Source organism: Hippoglossus hippoglossus, chromosome 22, assembly GCF_009819705.1.
Source record: "Hippoglossus hippoglossus isolate fHipHip1 chromosome 22, fHipHip1.pri, whole genome shotgun sequence".
Taxonomy (NCBI): Eukaryota; Metazoa; Chordata; class Actinopteri; order Pleuronectiformes; family Pleuronectidae; genus Hippoglossus; species Hippoglossus hippoglossus.
Window position 1 is genome coordinate 1,294,152 of NC_047172.1, and position 16,976 is coordinate 1,311,127.

At 43.9% G+C, this 16,976-nt stretch overlaps 1 protein-coding gene and 1 long non-coding RNA gene across 3 annotated transcripts in view; both read right to left on the reverse strand.

The window, feature by feature from the left end:
* Positions 1-1,421: 1,421 nt before the first annotated feature.
* Positions 1,422-15,214, reverse strand: LOC117756650. Its single transcript, XR_004612828.1, has 2 exons — positions 15,132-15,214; positions 1,422-3,427 (listed from the first exon to the last, which is right to left on the reverse strand). It is a non-coding gene; the product is annotated as an uncharacterized LOC117756650 (long non-coding RNA).
* Positions 15,215-15,246: 32 nt separating this feature from the next.
* Positions 15,247-16,976, reverse strand: part of arhgap5 (Rho GTPase activating protein 5) — a 42,616-nt gene continuing 40,886 nt past the window's right edge. For both annotated transcript variants that reach the window (XM_034577263.1, XM_034577264.1), the window contains exon 7: positions 15,247-16,364. In XM_034577263.1, coding sequence (XP_034433154.1) covers positions 16,046-16,364 — 319 coding nt within the window. In that variant the 3' untranslated portion in view covers positions 15,247-16,045. The remainder of the gene's footprint in view (positions 16,365-16,976) is intronic.

The following is a 16,976-nucleotide window of genomic DNA, read 5'->3' on the forward strand; positions in this document are numbered from 1 at the left end:
TGGAAAAACGCAACAGGAAGTCGCCAATTTTTGACGTTACATGTTCGATCATAGCAACTTTAAATGACGTCATCTCAACAACATGGAGATTCAAACTAGGTGGCGTTTGATTACGCGCCATCAAAACACGAGGTTGTCGCATCTGTATGACGTCACAGTGGGGGTGGTCATAGATTCCTTTGATGTCTTCGATGTTGCAAAGATGAGAGATTTATACGATCTGAAGCGAAACAAGAGTTTCTGTTTTTGACCTGAACAGATCGGTCTGTGCGCAGTGACACTGACACGCTGCACGTGATGGCGTGGACTGTAATGCGTGATTAGCGGCCGTGGTTCGGAGCCGTTTCTCCCGGCCCCCCCCCCCTCATTTTATTTAATGACATTAAATTCCTACTTGTTACTTTGTCTGTCTCACTTTACACTTTTATATTGTGAGACACGTGTTACTTTGGTTTATTATTATTATTATTATTATTATTATTATTATAGCAGTCTCACACTTATAATCGTACAAACTGGAGCTGGGCAATAAAACAAATTCAGTAATCACAATCTAAGTTTTTAAAACAGAGGATAACAGAGGTTCTATATATACATATATATATGTGCTCGGATAATTAGTCCAAAACAAAAATGTGAAAAAAGGGGGGAACACTCTAATAATCATGATAATATGAAGATATTCATTCCTCCAGCTGTTTCCTCCATTAAACACTAGGTGGCGCCCTTCACCTTCTCACCAGCTGAGCAGCTGCAGGATTCAGCAGATGATGATTACTTTAGTCTGGAGTAACTAAGTACATGTAGTTACTCTAACACCATAGACAAATCATTGTGTGAAATTAAGCAAAATATATAAACTCTCTCCAGCTGACTGCTACAACTAAAACTTTTATATATTTTACTACAGATCTTATTTCCTGTCAAAGTTTCTTGACGCGGAGAAATGATTCATTAATCCAACAGACGACGACGTCATCATCTCACAGGAACATTTCAGTTAAAGTAAAATTAAAAGGAAGAAAAAGAGACTCGGAGCAGTTTTGGAAAAGAAGATTTTTTTATTTGGAAACATTATGGAGAGAAAAGAAAAAGAAACTTGTTTTAGAGTTTTTCATTTCTGAAAATCATTTTTATTTACTATGATACAGAGCGATGACGTTAAGAGTCAGTTGGTTTGTACACCGGAGCGACTGGATGAGAACAGATCAACAATATGATGAAATTAAAAAAGATGGAAAAACTACAAAGAACAGTTTCGTCTTTAATCTAGCAGCTGCTGAACCCCCCCCGCTCCCACAACCCCCACAGACCTCGTACGTCAGGAAGCTCCTGGCTCTGTTCCACTTCGTCCTTCAACGTCCTCCTTCCTCCAACATCGTAAAAACCTTCGAATAGGCTCCTGGCTACGATCCATTCTGAATATTTATCCCTTTAAACACCCCCCCTGCTCCCTCGTTCACATCTCAAAGGAAAAGTCACCTCTCGTTCGTCCGCAGCTCGTCCCATTCCAGACGTGTCCCCTTCTAAGTGTCCTTCAAAGTTCGCTGACTCCTTAAGGACAACTTCATTCCCTTCAGTGCGACGTCCTCGTCACATTAAAACTGAAAATCATCATCGTTCCTTCTCCGTCTTTTCATGCTCACGTTTTTCTTCTTTTAAAAACAAACCAGGTCAGAGTTAAGAAGAACAGAACAACAACCAACTGTTTTTTAACCATCATCTTTCCCTCGATTTAACTAATTCTTTCTCCAGAATCCAGGGTGAAATCTTAAAATGGCTCATTTGTACCAAAACCCCCAAAATATTAAATTCAAAATGATATAAAGCTACAAAAACTAAAGACGTAAATCCTCAGTGAGGAGCAAGAACCAGGAAACATCTGGTACATTCGCTTAATAAATTATTTACATTAATTATTTACACTTTCAGCTGAGGGTCGAATTGTTTCTGTGGCGGCTGGAAGATAATCGGACATAAAATGAACGACGCCGTCAGAATATGATATAAAAAAAAAAAGGGGAAAAGCTTGAGTCTGAATTCAGGAAACACTGAATGGTTCTGAGGGTCGAGGACAGAAGACACGTCTGAAACGGGACATTTCACTCAACAGGTTCGATTCCCCCGTCGCTCGGCTTCATCAATACAAGAAAACCACGGGAAACGGATCTCACGTCTGATTTCACATCGTTTTCCCTCTGAAGTCCGAGGACAATCTGGTTCAGCTCGATACGGGGACAGAAGACAACAGCTTTTGTATTAAGTCTTTAAAAAGACAGATTATTATTATTAGTGAAGTTTAAATTAAATTGTATTTGTGTGTAAACGTCTTTGTTCTGTCATCGATGATGAAAGCGACGAGGGATTTTTCTTTGTTTCTTTCAGACGAGCCGAAGAGGAATTAAAACCTACAAATCTGTTATCCACCCCCCACCCCCCACACACACACACACCATCATAAAAACGATGGGTTCAGTTACACCATCAGAACCACAAAGAAATATGATTATAGCTTCTGACAGATTATAGTCCAGTACCCGGTGGTATTTCACTAAATCAGCAGCCTCTGCTGTTGATAAAATTTTATTTATTTATATATATATATATATATATATATATATATACTTATATATAATTCTTTCCTCTATTTAGGGAAAACTATTTGACATATAACCAAAAATATGATATTAAGAGTTGATTTCTTGCGTGAGAAAAACAAATGAAAATAAAGAGTGTAACTCCACTCGGAGATTTTTCTGTAGAAATGTTCCCATGAAACCAAAGAAAAAAAAGATTCAGAGAAAAACGATGCAAATCTGTAAAAACTCCTAAAGAGTTTCAACGTGTTTCGTTTCATTTCAGGTTTTTTTCTTCTTTAACTTTATAAAGTTCATAGTTTTTTCACTAAGTGGCAAAAACAGACACATGCAAGTTTCGTTTCCAACAAACCAACGAAAACAAAATGGCAGAAATGAAAAAGCGGGAAGCGTCGTCCACGAAGACGCACGGAAGACGCCTCCTCGAACCCAAAGGATCCAGAATGCATTGCGACATAGTGGTTTCCTCACTCATGTGCCATCATGGAGGGGGGGTGGGAGGGGAGGGGTCATCAGTCGTTGCATTGACAGTTAGCGGCTCTAAAAGAGACAAAGCGGTTATAGCTGAAGATTCAAATCTGTGAAGTCGGGTTCTCTTGTACGAGTCCTTTTTAAATCTGTTTTCCCTCCTGAATCCCTCCTTCCCTCTGGAAGGAACAAACTGGCTACAATACAGACCACAGGTCAGTTCACACAGACACAACACACACACACACATCGTTGTCCTCATACACACAAACAATCAGACGTTACACAAAATATATATAAAAAAAACAGAAATCTGTCGAAATGATAAAAACATAAACACGGGTGAAGTTGGCTTGTGGGACCTTTGACGCAGATCGTGCATGCGCTGTCAAAGTTCACGTAGTCAACTGATGTTAGTGACACTGCTCAGCAGTGTGGAGTTAGTGATGCTGCCAGCTCCTGGCTACAGACTGTACCTGAGAGAGTTTCCCCTGGTCTCACTACAGTGGCAGAACACCCCTTGACGATGTCTGGCTCCACATACAGATGCGAATCATCATTCTCAACACTTAACATTATTAAGACCAAATACGGTTCAAGAACGACTAATGAACATTTACACACCTGTTTGAGAACGGCCCTGAGCCCAATCCTCAGCTCAGTTCAACCTAAAGCACTTTACATGTTTGTCTTTGAGGAAGTTACATCTTTATGGTTAAAAGGAATGTAGACAATATGCAAATTCCAAGACAGAATGTTTATTGCACTGTGTTTCATGTTTGTCCAGCATAGGCATTGTGTTTTGGCCAGTTTGTGTTTGATTTTGTGTTGTTACAAAAGCAGCCATGTGCAAAAAAAATTTTAATTAAACTGATTTAGTCAGAGCCCATATTTGTACGTCTCTAATTATCCGGACCCCAGAAGGGGAGGAGGGTTGATATCTGGACCTCTTTGCAATTTTAGTTAAAGACCCCTGAGGAACAACAGAAGATCTCAGGAAGTGTTGGAACCATCAGTGACCACACGGTGGAACCAGAGGAGAAGACATTTGTAGATTCATTTACAGATTTCAGTGGATAAATGGAAGCTTGGAACTGCAGGTGGCGCTAGAGGACAAGATAGAAGTTCACCAAAGTCATGAGCAGTCCTCCTCTGTTCTGTATTTAAGCTTTAATCCTAAATGTGTCAAATACAGAAAGATACCACACAGATTTAGATCAATACATTTTAATAAATATAAAACAACACCAGATATAAAATACTAATGTGTAAATTCTTTCCAGTGCAGAAACAGGAATTCAGCTTTAACCTGGTTCAGGTTGTGTGAGTCTGCTGAACGTGTCAGACTAAAGCAGCACTATGTCTCCACCTCAAACCAGCAGCTGGATTCAAATGGGTTTGATGGTTCAGTGACTGAAGCCGTTTGGTCTTTCACAGAAGAAGAAGGCAGCAGGATATTTTCCGGGTCGGACTCGTTCACATGGAAACCGACGTCGGCCTCATCACCTAAAGCTCTGTGACCTCCTCGTCTTTCCAAGTTGACGTCTTCATCTTCTACGTGTTCGACTCCTCTTCTTCATCCTGAGATAGTTGTTGGTCTTTGTGTAGGCCGAAGTGTGGTTTCACACAAAACCATGGCCCAACACAATTTTCTTCATTGTCTGACCTGTAAACAAAATAGGTCAGACTGCTGAAATCTTAATCTCCTGTATTTTTATTCTTCATTAGTCATAAACACAAACTGCAGAAGATGTGAAACTATCAAACATCAGGACATTTTCTTTCTCTCTTAATCTTATTGAATCCATTGAACTTCTTTTTTCATATCATGCATTTCTTTGTCCTTTTGCTTTTGCTCCACAAACCTGAGACAAACATCTCCTCCAGGAAATGACAGAAATAACAGATGAAATTATCTGAGACGTTCACAGACACATCTGCTTCATGTTTGCTGATATAGAAACTTTCATTTTACAGAATGAACGATACTAATAGATGTTACATTTTACATAAATACTCATTTTTTAATTAAAGTTCTTTGTATTTGTGTTATTAATAATGCAGTTCATGGTTAAACTGTAAAATATCAAGTCTCAGTTACATTTCTTTGCCATAAGGGTTTGATAACGACATCTTAGGAATCACTCAAATCTTTTTCATAAATTTATTGGCCGATATATCGGTATCAGATTTTCTTTCACTCTAATATCGATATGGTTTTTGAACGAACTCTCAGAAACTGATGCTTTAGGATGTGTCTGCTGATGCAGCTGAGATGAAGCTGTTAGAGCAACGTGACAAGAATAAAGTAGTTTACAGCATCTCCATGACAACAGGGTTATTCTTTAGAGCAGAATATTGTAACTCTCAGTACAGAATATACAGTAAACTTACAGTGAAGGTTTCATCTGTAGCATCTGATTGTTGATTGTCCATTTCTTGTTTGTTCTTTTTCTCTGAGTTCAAAAGAAATAATCATTAGAAGAAACAACACATAATAAATGAACAGCAGAGTTATTGTAAATATTAAAATTTACCTTTAGTCTATCAAAGTAGAAGAATCCTGCTCCAGCTCGTATTACACACCCACCGAGTACTAAGACCACAATTCCTGCAACTGAACCTGAAAAACCTGTAATTCAGAGAGTAGAACTGTAGCATCAACAAAGTGCAGTGATGTGTCTTCAGTGTAAAGTGTAGTGTGTGTGTGTGTGTGGCCTCCTCGTTCCTGTATGTTCTCCTGACAACATGTGGACATGATGCTCCTGATGAGCTGGAGGACGGAGCCCTGGGGGATCTGCTCCACCAGGAGGAACCCAGGGCTCACTGCACTAGCCTAAGGTCTGACAGTCGCTCTGAGGATTTCATCAATCAGTTCTCGTCTCATGGGATCTTACCTTCCTCTATCGTCACGTAGCTGTTGATGAAATGCGTCTCCTCTTCACTACTGAGTTCACAGGTGAACGTTCCCTGGTGATCTGAAGATAAGTGGTGCAGCGTGAGGCTGCCTGACGCTGACACATCCTCCACCTGCTGCCTCCACTGCTCTGAGACCCTGGGGGGGCCGGCGACCCCGGTCTGGTTCACAATGATCTGACTGTGGTTGAACTTCCACACCAGGTGTGTCGGGGGTTTGGTGTTTGGAGCAGTGCAGTGGATTGTTGTTGTTCCACTCGGTGACACATGGACGGGAGCTGAGAAGAAAAGGGATCAAATAATATCATCGTTCTCAGAATGTGGTTTCAGGCTCTGATGAGACTTTCTGAACATTTTCTATCATCAGATGTCAGTTATCTGTAGGAGCAGATATAAATATGCAGCAGTACGGTGAAACAAGCAAAGGTTCAGTTCCATAGAGCAGATGAAACGTACTGGGTTGATACCACACCGCGCTCCTCCTGCCACTGCGAGTGCTGAGGCTGCAGATCAGAACAGTGTCTCTGTCTGACAGTGTCAGTGTGCTGCTGATCTCATAGAGCTGCTGCTCCGTCTCCTTCACTGAGGTTTGGTTCTGAAGGGTCACGGTGGACGGAGGCCTGGTGGACCAGGTGAGCTGCGGCTCGGGGTAGATCCCCTCTGAGCGGCAGGTGAAGCTGTTCTCCACCTGCTCAATGTCCACGTGACGCACCGGAGCTGCAAGACAACAGAGATTCACTTTGAGGAAAGATGCACGTGAATTTAGAAGAAGTCGTGTGATGAACACCAGAGAAAATCACAACTTTCTCTGAAGTCGTCACAAGGTTTTATAAAGTGTTTTATTTTATTTTGCAGGAGGCACAGCTGTGAAACCAGGTCTGTTTGTGCACGTGCACTCAATCTACTCTGTGACCTTGTTCAAACGACCTTGCATGAATGTCAGGCTTCCTGGGAATGAAATCTTATCAGCTGGAAGCCAGCGAGCTGCGTCTGAGAGCTCAACACACACCATGCGTTTACACTGTAACACATTTCAAAGTATGTTCAAGTGGAATTTAAAAACATACTCTGAGTTTACCTGCTTTCATTTTGACATTTGTCCTGAAACGAAAGTTCAAGTGTCTGTTTCAGTGCAGACACTCAAACATTTCACTGTGGGGTCAAAGGTCACAAAAAGCACCACCAGGCTTCTCACCTCCTTGAATAAACCAAGAAATCAAAAGTGAAACAATCAAAATCGGAAATTCTATCTGACTCATTGCAGCGTGTCTGTCTTCCTGCTGCAGTTCTACCTCCTCGTGTCTGGAGCTCTTCATTCATTTGACATATTGTGATTAATATTCAACATGTCACATGTCAGTGTTGCCAGAATGCAGATCCAGAAGTTGTATCTGATCTGAGTTCTGTGTCGTGCCATCTAGTGAAATACTCTAGAGGGCACTGCTGAGAGTACACAGCCAGAATGTGCAGCTACGCTCCTGAAGCATCTGGTCATGTGAACACTAAACAGCAAGTGCATCTCCAGCCTCATCTGTTTTATAATTATATCAGAGACAAATATCATTTCTAGTATTTGTGATCTGTTTTCACTGAGTTTCTTTACCATCTGCTCTCAGGTTGATAAATGAATCCTCCTTGTCTCCATTGATGATGCTGGTGTAGCACTGGTATCTGCCCTGGTCCTGGAGCTGCAGCCCCGTCAGCCTGATCGAGGCGTTTCCTCTGGAGATCTGCTCTGTGAACAGCGATGTCCGGCCTCTGAAGCGCTCGCTCTGGTGATCAAACTGGTCTCTGGCTCTGTAGTAGGTGTGGACACGAGTCTCTCCTGCCTTCTGCATCCAGTGGATGACTGGGTCTGTACCAGGCTGGAAACTGCAGGGTAAGATGCAGCTCTCCGCTAAAATGCAGGAGACCTCAACATCTGTGAGACACCGGGTAAAAAAACAACCAGTTCAGGATCAACTGTGGTGAATAGAAGCTTCTTTAAAAGAGCAATTAGAGCATTTGCTCTCAGACGGATTGTGAATGTAAATATCCTGATGGAACTGTCTGTCTGTTTGGCTGTTGACAGTTAACATGCAGTAGTTTTATCTGAGCTGCTTTCACAAGAACAACCTCCTGCCACACGAGGCATTCGAATGTGTAACGTACATTTACTGTCAAACCAACAATATGGACTAAAAGAGGCTCAGATTCACACCAAGCTGGGAAAGTTGTGTGTTGATCACAGAAATGTTCATTTAGAAAATTGACTTTGAGATTCAGCAAAATCTGAACATTCTTTGTGATGAGAAGAATTTAGGATCTGGAAATTTAGACGTAAAGAAAGATGGACTCACACTGGCCACATTGAGACACAAGTGTTTCTACACACACACACACACACACACACACACACACACACACACACACACACACACACACACACACACACACACACTACAACGTATATGCATCAGTTCAAGTTAATGATTCAAAACCAAAACTCAGTTCTTTTGACGATCAAGTTTCAATGAAGAATAAAAGAACCCAACATCTGGTGTGAACTGTTTCACCTCCAGCTCAGTGAGAACACGTGTTTCTCTATGTTGTTATAAACCTTCACAATCATTTCTCCTGTTTCCTGCTTCGTCTGATGGAAACCAACATGCCTGTACAAAGTACTACGTCCAAACAGAACCTGTGATTTCTGAGTAAGATCAGACTTCACGTACCTGCTGTGGTGAGAGTCCACATGTTGAGGATCAACACAACCAGAGACTTGAACGCAGACATCTTTCTTTCACTCTGTGAGAACTGAATGTGGATCAATGGAAGAAGAGACGAGTTAACAGCTGGTTTGACTCATGACACCGAGTCAGAGCAGCGGAGGTTCAGACTCTGCAGCTACGATCTCTGCAGAGTTCAGACTGAAGACTCAGACTCTGAGTCCCATTGTGAACATTGTGTGATGGAAACTGAAAGTGTGACTGTTTGTAAAGTGTTACTCTCCTTCCCCTTCTCCAAACTTCCTTCAGAGCTTTCTAAACTACCTTCCTCCAGTGTATTTGGGGTCGGTTCTCCAGGACCACAGACTGTCTGTTATCATTCTAACAGTTTCCTCTTCTCCGCTCACAACACATAGAAACACACAGTGAACACATGTGGAGATAAAACCTGTCGTTAAGAAAACAAGAGTTTACTCACCGACCCACCGGGTCTCCGCTCCTCCGTGTCTGCTCCTGAAGAACAGACCTGAAACCTGGTGAACTCCTAATAACCGAAGCTGAAGTCACGAAGACAAACGAACAGTGGATGAGAGAAGTGAGTGAACACGGTGTAAATAAAGAGGAGCTTCACCTCGAGTTCAACACATCAGGAACTGTTTCAGAGATCAGGCTGATGAGAACCTGACGAACACACTTCAGCTTTCCTGGACCAGCTGATGCATTTAGTCACCGACACAGATTGAGTCACAGACTGAGTCACTGAGTCTGTGTTTACACCCACTGAGGAATTCCCCCTGTGCCTCCTCTCCGTCACCTGATCAGTCTGTGCGCAGTGACACTGACACGCTGCACGTGATGGCGTGGACTGTAATGCGTGATTAGCGGCCGTGGTTCGGAGCCGTTTCTCCCGGCCCCCCCCCCCCCTCATTTTATTTAATGACATTAAATTCCTACTTGTTACTTTGTCTGTCTCACTTTACACTTTTATATTGTGAGACACGTGTTACTTTGGATTATTATTATTATTATTATTATTATTATTATTATTATTATTATTATTATTATTATTATTATTATAGCAGTCTCACACTTATAATCGTACAAACTGGAGCTGGGCAATAAAACAAATTCAGTAATCACAATCTAAGTTTTTAAAACAGAGGATAACAGAGGTTCTATATATATATGTATATATATAATATATATATACATATATATATATGCTCGGATAATTAGTAAATGTTAAAAAAGGGGGGAACACTCTAATAATCATAATATGAAGATATTCATTTCTCCAGCTGTTTCCTCCATTAAACACTAGGTGGCGACCTTCACCTTCTCACCAGCTGAGCAGCTGCAGGATTCAGCAGATGACGCTTCAGCACTATTACTTTAGTCTGGAGTGCCTCCTCTCTGTCCCCTGTGCCTCCTCTCTGTCCCCTGTGCCTCCTCTCTGTCCCCTGTGCCCCCTGTGCCTCCTCTCTGTCCCCCTTTGACTCCTCTCTGTCCCCTGTGCCTCCTCTCTGTCCCCTGTGCCCCCTGTGCCTCCTCTCTGTCCCCCTGTGCCTCCTCTCTGTCCCCTGTGCCTCCTCTCTGTCCCCTGTGCCTCCTCTCTGTCCCCTGTGCCCCCTGTGCCTCCTCTCTGTCCCCCTGTGCCTCCTCTCTGTCCCCTGTGCCTCCTCTCTGTCCCCCTTTGCCTCCTCTCTGTCCCCCTGTGCCTCCTCTCTGTCCCCTGTGCCTCCTCTCTGTCCCCTGTGCCTCCTCTCCGTCCCCTGTGCCTCCTCTCCGTCCCCTGTGCCTCCTCTCCGCCCCCTGTGCGCCCTCTCCGTCCATTGTGCCTCCTCTCCGCCCCTGTGCCTCCTCTCTGTCCCCTGTGCCCCCTGTGCCTCCTCTCCGTCCCCTGTGCCTCCTCTCTGTCCCCCTGTGCCTCCTCTCCATCCCCTGTGCCTCCTCTTTGTCCCCTGTGCCTCCTCTCTGTCCCCTGTGCCTCCTCTCTGTCCCGTGTGCCTCCTATCTGTCCCCTGTGCCTCCTCTCTGTCCCCTGTGCCTCCTCTCTGTCCCCTGTGCCTCCTATCTGTCCCCTGTGCCTCCTCTCTGTCCCCTGTGCCCCCTGTGCCTCCTCTCTGTCCCCCTGTGCCTCCTCTCTGTCCCCCTGTGCCTCCTCTCTGTCCCCTGTGCCTCCTCTCTGTCCCCCTTTGCCTCCTCTCTGTCCCCTGTGCCTCCTCTCTGTCCCCTGTGCCTCCTCTCCGCCCCCTGTGCCTCCTCTCTGTCCCCTGAGCCTCCTCTCTGTCCCCTGTGCCTCCTCTCCGTCCCCTATGCCTCCTCTCTGTCCCCTGTGCCTCCTCTCTGTCCCCTGTGCCCCCTGTGCCTCCTCTCCGCCCCCTGTGCCTCCTCTCTGTCCCCCTGTGCCTCCTCTCTGTCCCCCTGTGCCTCCTCTCTGTCCTCCTGTGCCTCCTCTCTGTCCCCTGTGCCTCCTCTCTGTCCCCTGTGCCTCCTCTCTGTCCCCTGTGCCTCCTCTCCGCCCCCTTTGCCTCCTCTCTGTCCCCCTGTGCATCCTCTCCGCCCCCTTTGCCTCCTCTCTGTCCCCCTGTGCCTCCTCTCTGTCCCCCTGTGCCTCCTCTCTGTCCCCTGTGCCTCCTCTCTGTCCCCTGTGCATCCTCTCTGTCCCCTGTGCCTCCTCTCTGTCCCCCTGTGCCTCCTCTCTGTCCCCTGTGCCTCCTCTCCGTCCCCCTGTGCCTCCTCTCCGTCCCCTGTGCCTCCTATCTGTCCCCTGTGCCTCCTCTCTGTCCCCCTGTGGTTTTCATTAGCTGTAAGCCATAATCATCAAAATTAAACTAAATAAACGCTTGAAATATTTCACTCTGTGTGTAATGAATCTATATAATATGAGTTTCACTTTTTGAATTCAATTATCAAAATAAACGTTTTTTTTTTTTTTTCTAGGAACAGTACAACAACAGTACGGCTTTTTTGTGCAACAACAAAAAAGGCGTTATGGCGGAGCGTTATGGAAAAACGCAACAGGAAGTCGCCAATTTTTGACGTTACATGTTCGATCATAGCAACTTTAAATGACGTCATCTCAACAACATGGAGATTCAAACTAGGTGGCGTTTGATTACGCGCCATCAAAACACGAGGTTGTCGCATCTGTATGACGTCACAGTGGGGGTGGTCATAGATTCCTTTGATGTCTTCGATGTTGCAAAGATGAGAGATTTATACGATCTGAAGCGAAACAAGAGTTTCTGTTTTTGACCTGAACAGATCGGTCTGTGCGCAGTGACACTGACACGCTGCACGTGATGGCGTGGACTGTAATGCGTGATTAGCGGCCGTGGTTCGGAGCCGTTTCTCCCGGCCCCCCCCCCCTCATTTTATTTAATGACATTAAATTCCTACTTGTTACTTTGTCTGTCTCACTTTACACTTTTATATTGTGAGACACGTGTTACTTTGGTTTATTATTATTATTATTATTATTATTATTATTATTATTATAGCAGTCTCACACTTATAATCGTACAAACTGGAGCTGGGCAATAAAACAAATTCAGTAATCACAATCTAAGTTTTTAAAACAGAGGATAACAGAGGTTCTATATATACATATATATATGTGCTCGGATAATTAGTCCAAAACAAAAATGTGAAAAAAGGGGGGAACACTCTAATAATCATGATAATATGAAGATATTCATTCCTCCAGCTGTTTCCTCCATTAAACACTAGGTGGCGCCCTTCACCTTCTCACCAGCTGAGCAGCTGCAGGATTCAGCAGATGATGATTACTTTAGTCTGGAGTAACTAAGTACATGTAGTTACTCTAACACCATAGACAAATCATTGTGTGAAATTAAGCAAAATATATAAACTCTCTCCAGCTGACTGCTACAACTAAAACTTTTATATATTTTACTACAGATCTTATTTCCTGTCAAAGTTTCTTGACGCGGAGAAATGATTCATTAATCCAACAGACGACGACGTCATCATCTCACAGGAACATTTCAGTTAAAGTAAAATTAAAAGGAAGAAAAAGAGACTCGGAGCAGTTTTGGAAAAGAAGATTTTTTTTATTTGGAAACATTATGGAGAGAAAAGAAAAAGAAACTTGTTTTAGAGTTTTTCATTTCTGAAAATCATTTTTATTTACTATGATACAGAGCGATGACGTTAAGAGTCAGTTGGTTTGTACACCGGAGCGACTGGATGAGAACAGATCAACAATATGATGAAATTAAAAAAGATGGAAAAACTACAAAGAACAGTTTCGTCTTTAATCTAGCAGCTGCTGAACCCCCCCCCCCGCTCCCACCACCCCCACAGACCTCGTACGTCAGGAAGCTCCTGGCTCTGTTCCACTTCGTCCTTCAACGTCCTCCTTCCTCCAACATCGTAAAAACCTTCGAATAGGCTACGATCCATTCTGAATATTTATCCCTTTAAACACCCCCCCCCCCCCCTGCTCCCTCGTTCACATCTCAAAGGAAAAGTTCGTTCGTCCGCAGCTCGTCCCATTCCAGACGTGTCCCCTTGTAAGTGTCCTTCAAAGTTCGCTGACTCCTTAAGGACAACTTCATTCCCTTCAGTGCGACGTCCTCGTCACATTAAAACTGAAAATCATCATCGTTCCTTCTCCGTCTTTTCATGCTCACGTTTTTCTTCTTTTAAAAACAAACCAGGTCAGAGTTAAGAAGAACAGAACAACAACCAACTGTTTTTTAACCATCATCTTTCCCTCGATTTAACTAATTCTTTCTCCAGAATCCAGGGTGAAATCTTAAAATGGCTCATTTGTACCAAAACCCCCAAAATATTAAATTCAAAATGATATAAAGCTACAAAAACTAAAGACGTAAATCCTCAGTGAGGAGCAAGAACCAGGAAACATCTGGTACATTCGCTTAATAAATTATTTACATTAATTATTTACACTTTCAGCTGAGGGTCGAATTGTTTCTGTGGCGGCTGGAAGATAATCGGACATAAAATGAACGACGCCGTCAGAATATGATATAAAAAAAAAAAGGGGAAAAGCTTGAGTCTGAATTCAGGAAACACTGAATGGTTCTGAGGGTCGAGGACAGAAGACACGTCTGAAACGGGACATTTCACTCAACAGGTTCGATTCCCCCGTCGCTCGGCTTCATCAATACAAGAAAACCACGGGAAACGGATCTCACGTCTGATTTCACATCGTTTTCCCTCTGAAGTCCGAGGAGAATCTGGTTCAGCTCGATACGGGGACAGAAGACAACAGCTTTTGTATTAAGTCTTTAAAAAGACAGATTATTATTATTAGTGAAGTTTAAATTAAATTGTATTTGTGTGTAAACGTCTTTGTTCTGTCATCGATGATGAAAGCGACGAGGGATTTTTCTTTGTTTCTTTCAGACGAGCCGAAGAGGAATTAAAACCTACAAATCTGTTATCCACCCCCCACCCCCCCCACACACACACACCATCATAAAAACGATGGGTTCAGTTACACCATCAGAACCACAAAGAAATATGATTATAGCTTCTGACAGATTATAGTCCAGTACCCGGTGGTATTTCACTAAATCAGCAGCCTCTGCTGTTGATAAAATTTTATTTATTTATATATATATATATATATATATATATATATATACTTATATATAATTCTTTCCTCTATTTAGGGAAAACTATTTGACATATAACCAAAAATATGATATTAAGAGTTGATTTCTTGCGTGAGAAAAACAAATGAAAATAAAGAGTGTAACTCCACTCGGAGATTTTTCTGTAGAAATGTTCCCATGAAACCAAAGAAAAAAAAAGATTCAGAGAAAAACGATGCAAATCTGTAAAAACTCCTAAAGAGTTTCAACGTGTTTCGTTTCATTTCAGGTTTTTTTCTTCTTTAACTTTATAAAGTTCATAGTTTTTTCACTAAGTGGCAAAAACAGACACATGCAAGTTTCGTTTCCAACAAACCAACGAAAACAAAATGGCAGAAATGAAAAAGCGGGAAGCGTCGTCCACGAAGACGCACGGAAGACGCCTCCTCGAACCCAAAGGATCCAGAATGCATTGCGACATAGTGGTTTCCTCACTCATGTGCCATCATGGAGGGGGGGTGGGAGGGGAGGGGTCATCAGTCGTTGCATTGACAGTTAGCGGCTCTAAAAGAGACAAAGCGGTTATAGCTGAAGATTCAAATCTGTGAAGTCGGGTTCTCTTGTACGAGTCCTTTTTAAATCTGTTTTCCCTCCTGAATCCCTCCTTCCCTCTGGAAGGAACAAACTGGCTACAATACAGACCACAGGTCAGTTCACACAGACACAACACACACACACACATCGTTGTCCTCATACACACAAACAATCAGACGTTACAAAAAATATATATAAAAAAAACAGAAATCTGTCGAAATGATAAAAACATAAACACGGGTGAAGTTGGCTTGTGGGACCTTTGACGCAGATCGTGCATGCGCTGTCAAAGTTCACGTAGTGGGTCAGTTCATCTTTTAGTAGAACCAGTTTCTCCACCTCCCCCCGGATCAAACAATAATCCACCATGTCTCACACCTCTGCACGGAACTCGCCCCGTTTGTGAGCTCGTTTCACGTCCGGTGTCTCGGGTGAAGCGAAGTCAAAGGGCGACAAAAGAAGAAGAGATGTTTTCCTGTGCTGAAGATCTGCAGGAAGACTCCGTGAAATACTCAGTCCCGCAAAACAGCCTGCAAATGAATCAGGTGACCGGCGAGTCAAACGAGTCAGAACCAGGTTCGAGTTGCAGTCGTGGGGGACTCTAGGTTTTAACTTCCCTTTTCTCTTGTGTCGGAGCAGGGAGAAGGAGGAGGGGCTTAAGGGGGAGTCGCTCAGGACCCAAGTGTGCTATTCCATCAGGGTAAAGTAGGAGGCTAATCTTTATTTGCCCCAAATGTGTCCCAGAATCCGGAGTCTGAGTCCAACCCTGCCGAACGATTAGTGTCGTCTCTATGTGCCAAATCAAATCAGTTCATTCATCAAATACTTTCAGTCCCTGTATCGTAAAAAGGAGGCGGTCAGATCCAATACGAGTTCCAAAAGGTGACATCCGATTGTAATTCTCTAATCCAGGATTTACTTCACCGGATGAGCCGATCTCACAGATTAGGTCTGATCCGACAAGCGCTCGACGTGTCTCTAAACCACCAAAGCTCATCCACCTCAAAGTCGATGACAAACGGCAGCTGCTGAATCCCTAAAAATCACCGGCTTTTGTTTTCTCTGATGTTAACAGCCGAGCGGTAGAGCAGAAGACGACCTCCAGGCCGTTCATGTCCAAAAGCGATTGGCAGCGCGGACAAATACCCCCGTACTTGATTTCCCAGCATGCTCCTTATATCAGCGGGTCTGGGTGCAGGGTGTGTTGGATCTGCTGTGGCTGCAGGGGCGGGGGCAGCTGCAGCGGCAGCAGGGCCTCCACCATGTTGTGGCAGTGCGGCGGCGGCGTGCCCTCGCTGCTGGAGCTCTCTGCCACCTCGCCACCATGGAAGAAGTAGTCGCTCTGCAGGATGAAGGACTCGATGACGGCCTGGTTCAGCTTGGTGGTGGACAGCGTGTCCTTGTTCTCAAAGTCGGGCCGCATCAGCGTGGGCCAGAAGCAGATTGACAGGTTGTCGGGCGTCATCAGCGTCATCTTGCTGTGCTGACTCACCCTGCAGAGAGACGGTCAAAATCAAAAGTCAACAAACTGACTGCAGGTCTCAGGGTCAGCTGGGAATCAAAGTGATATAAACCTGTGGCTTCATTTTGAACCCCTGGTACAGGCGTCTGTCACATGTCACTGGTGGTGGTGTTGGGGGGGGGGGGGGGGGGGGGGCGCCCACCTTTGATTAGAGGGTGTTAACTGTTTCAGATAAATATGATTTTGACTGTAGTGTTTAAAACCATCCTGGACAGTTTGAAACACCAGGTGGCGTCATGGGCCACGCTCAACCCATTCATAGAGATGTTATTATTTGGTAATAAATGTGATATTAAAACCAACATTAAAGAACAGTCACACAATTCAGTTTGATTACCGTTACCTGAGCATCATGACAGGAGTTATAAACGTGATGAGATCATGTCATTGCAGTGGGATTTTGGTCAGAAACATTAAAGTTATTGTCCGACCTTCTCAGGACGCATCAATAAATCTGACGAGTCAGCTGATCTGGTTTTCATCTCCTGTCTCAGCGAGCCGCCTCAGGATGTGGACAAACCGTATTTTAAATCCCTGGTCTGTACGTGACCGTGCGACTGCAGGAGGTTGAAGGATTCGAGCG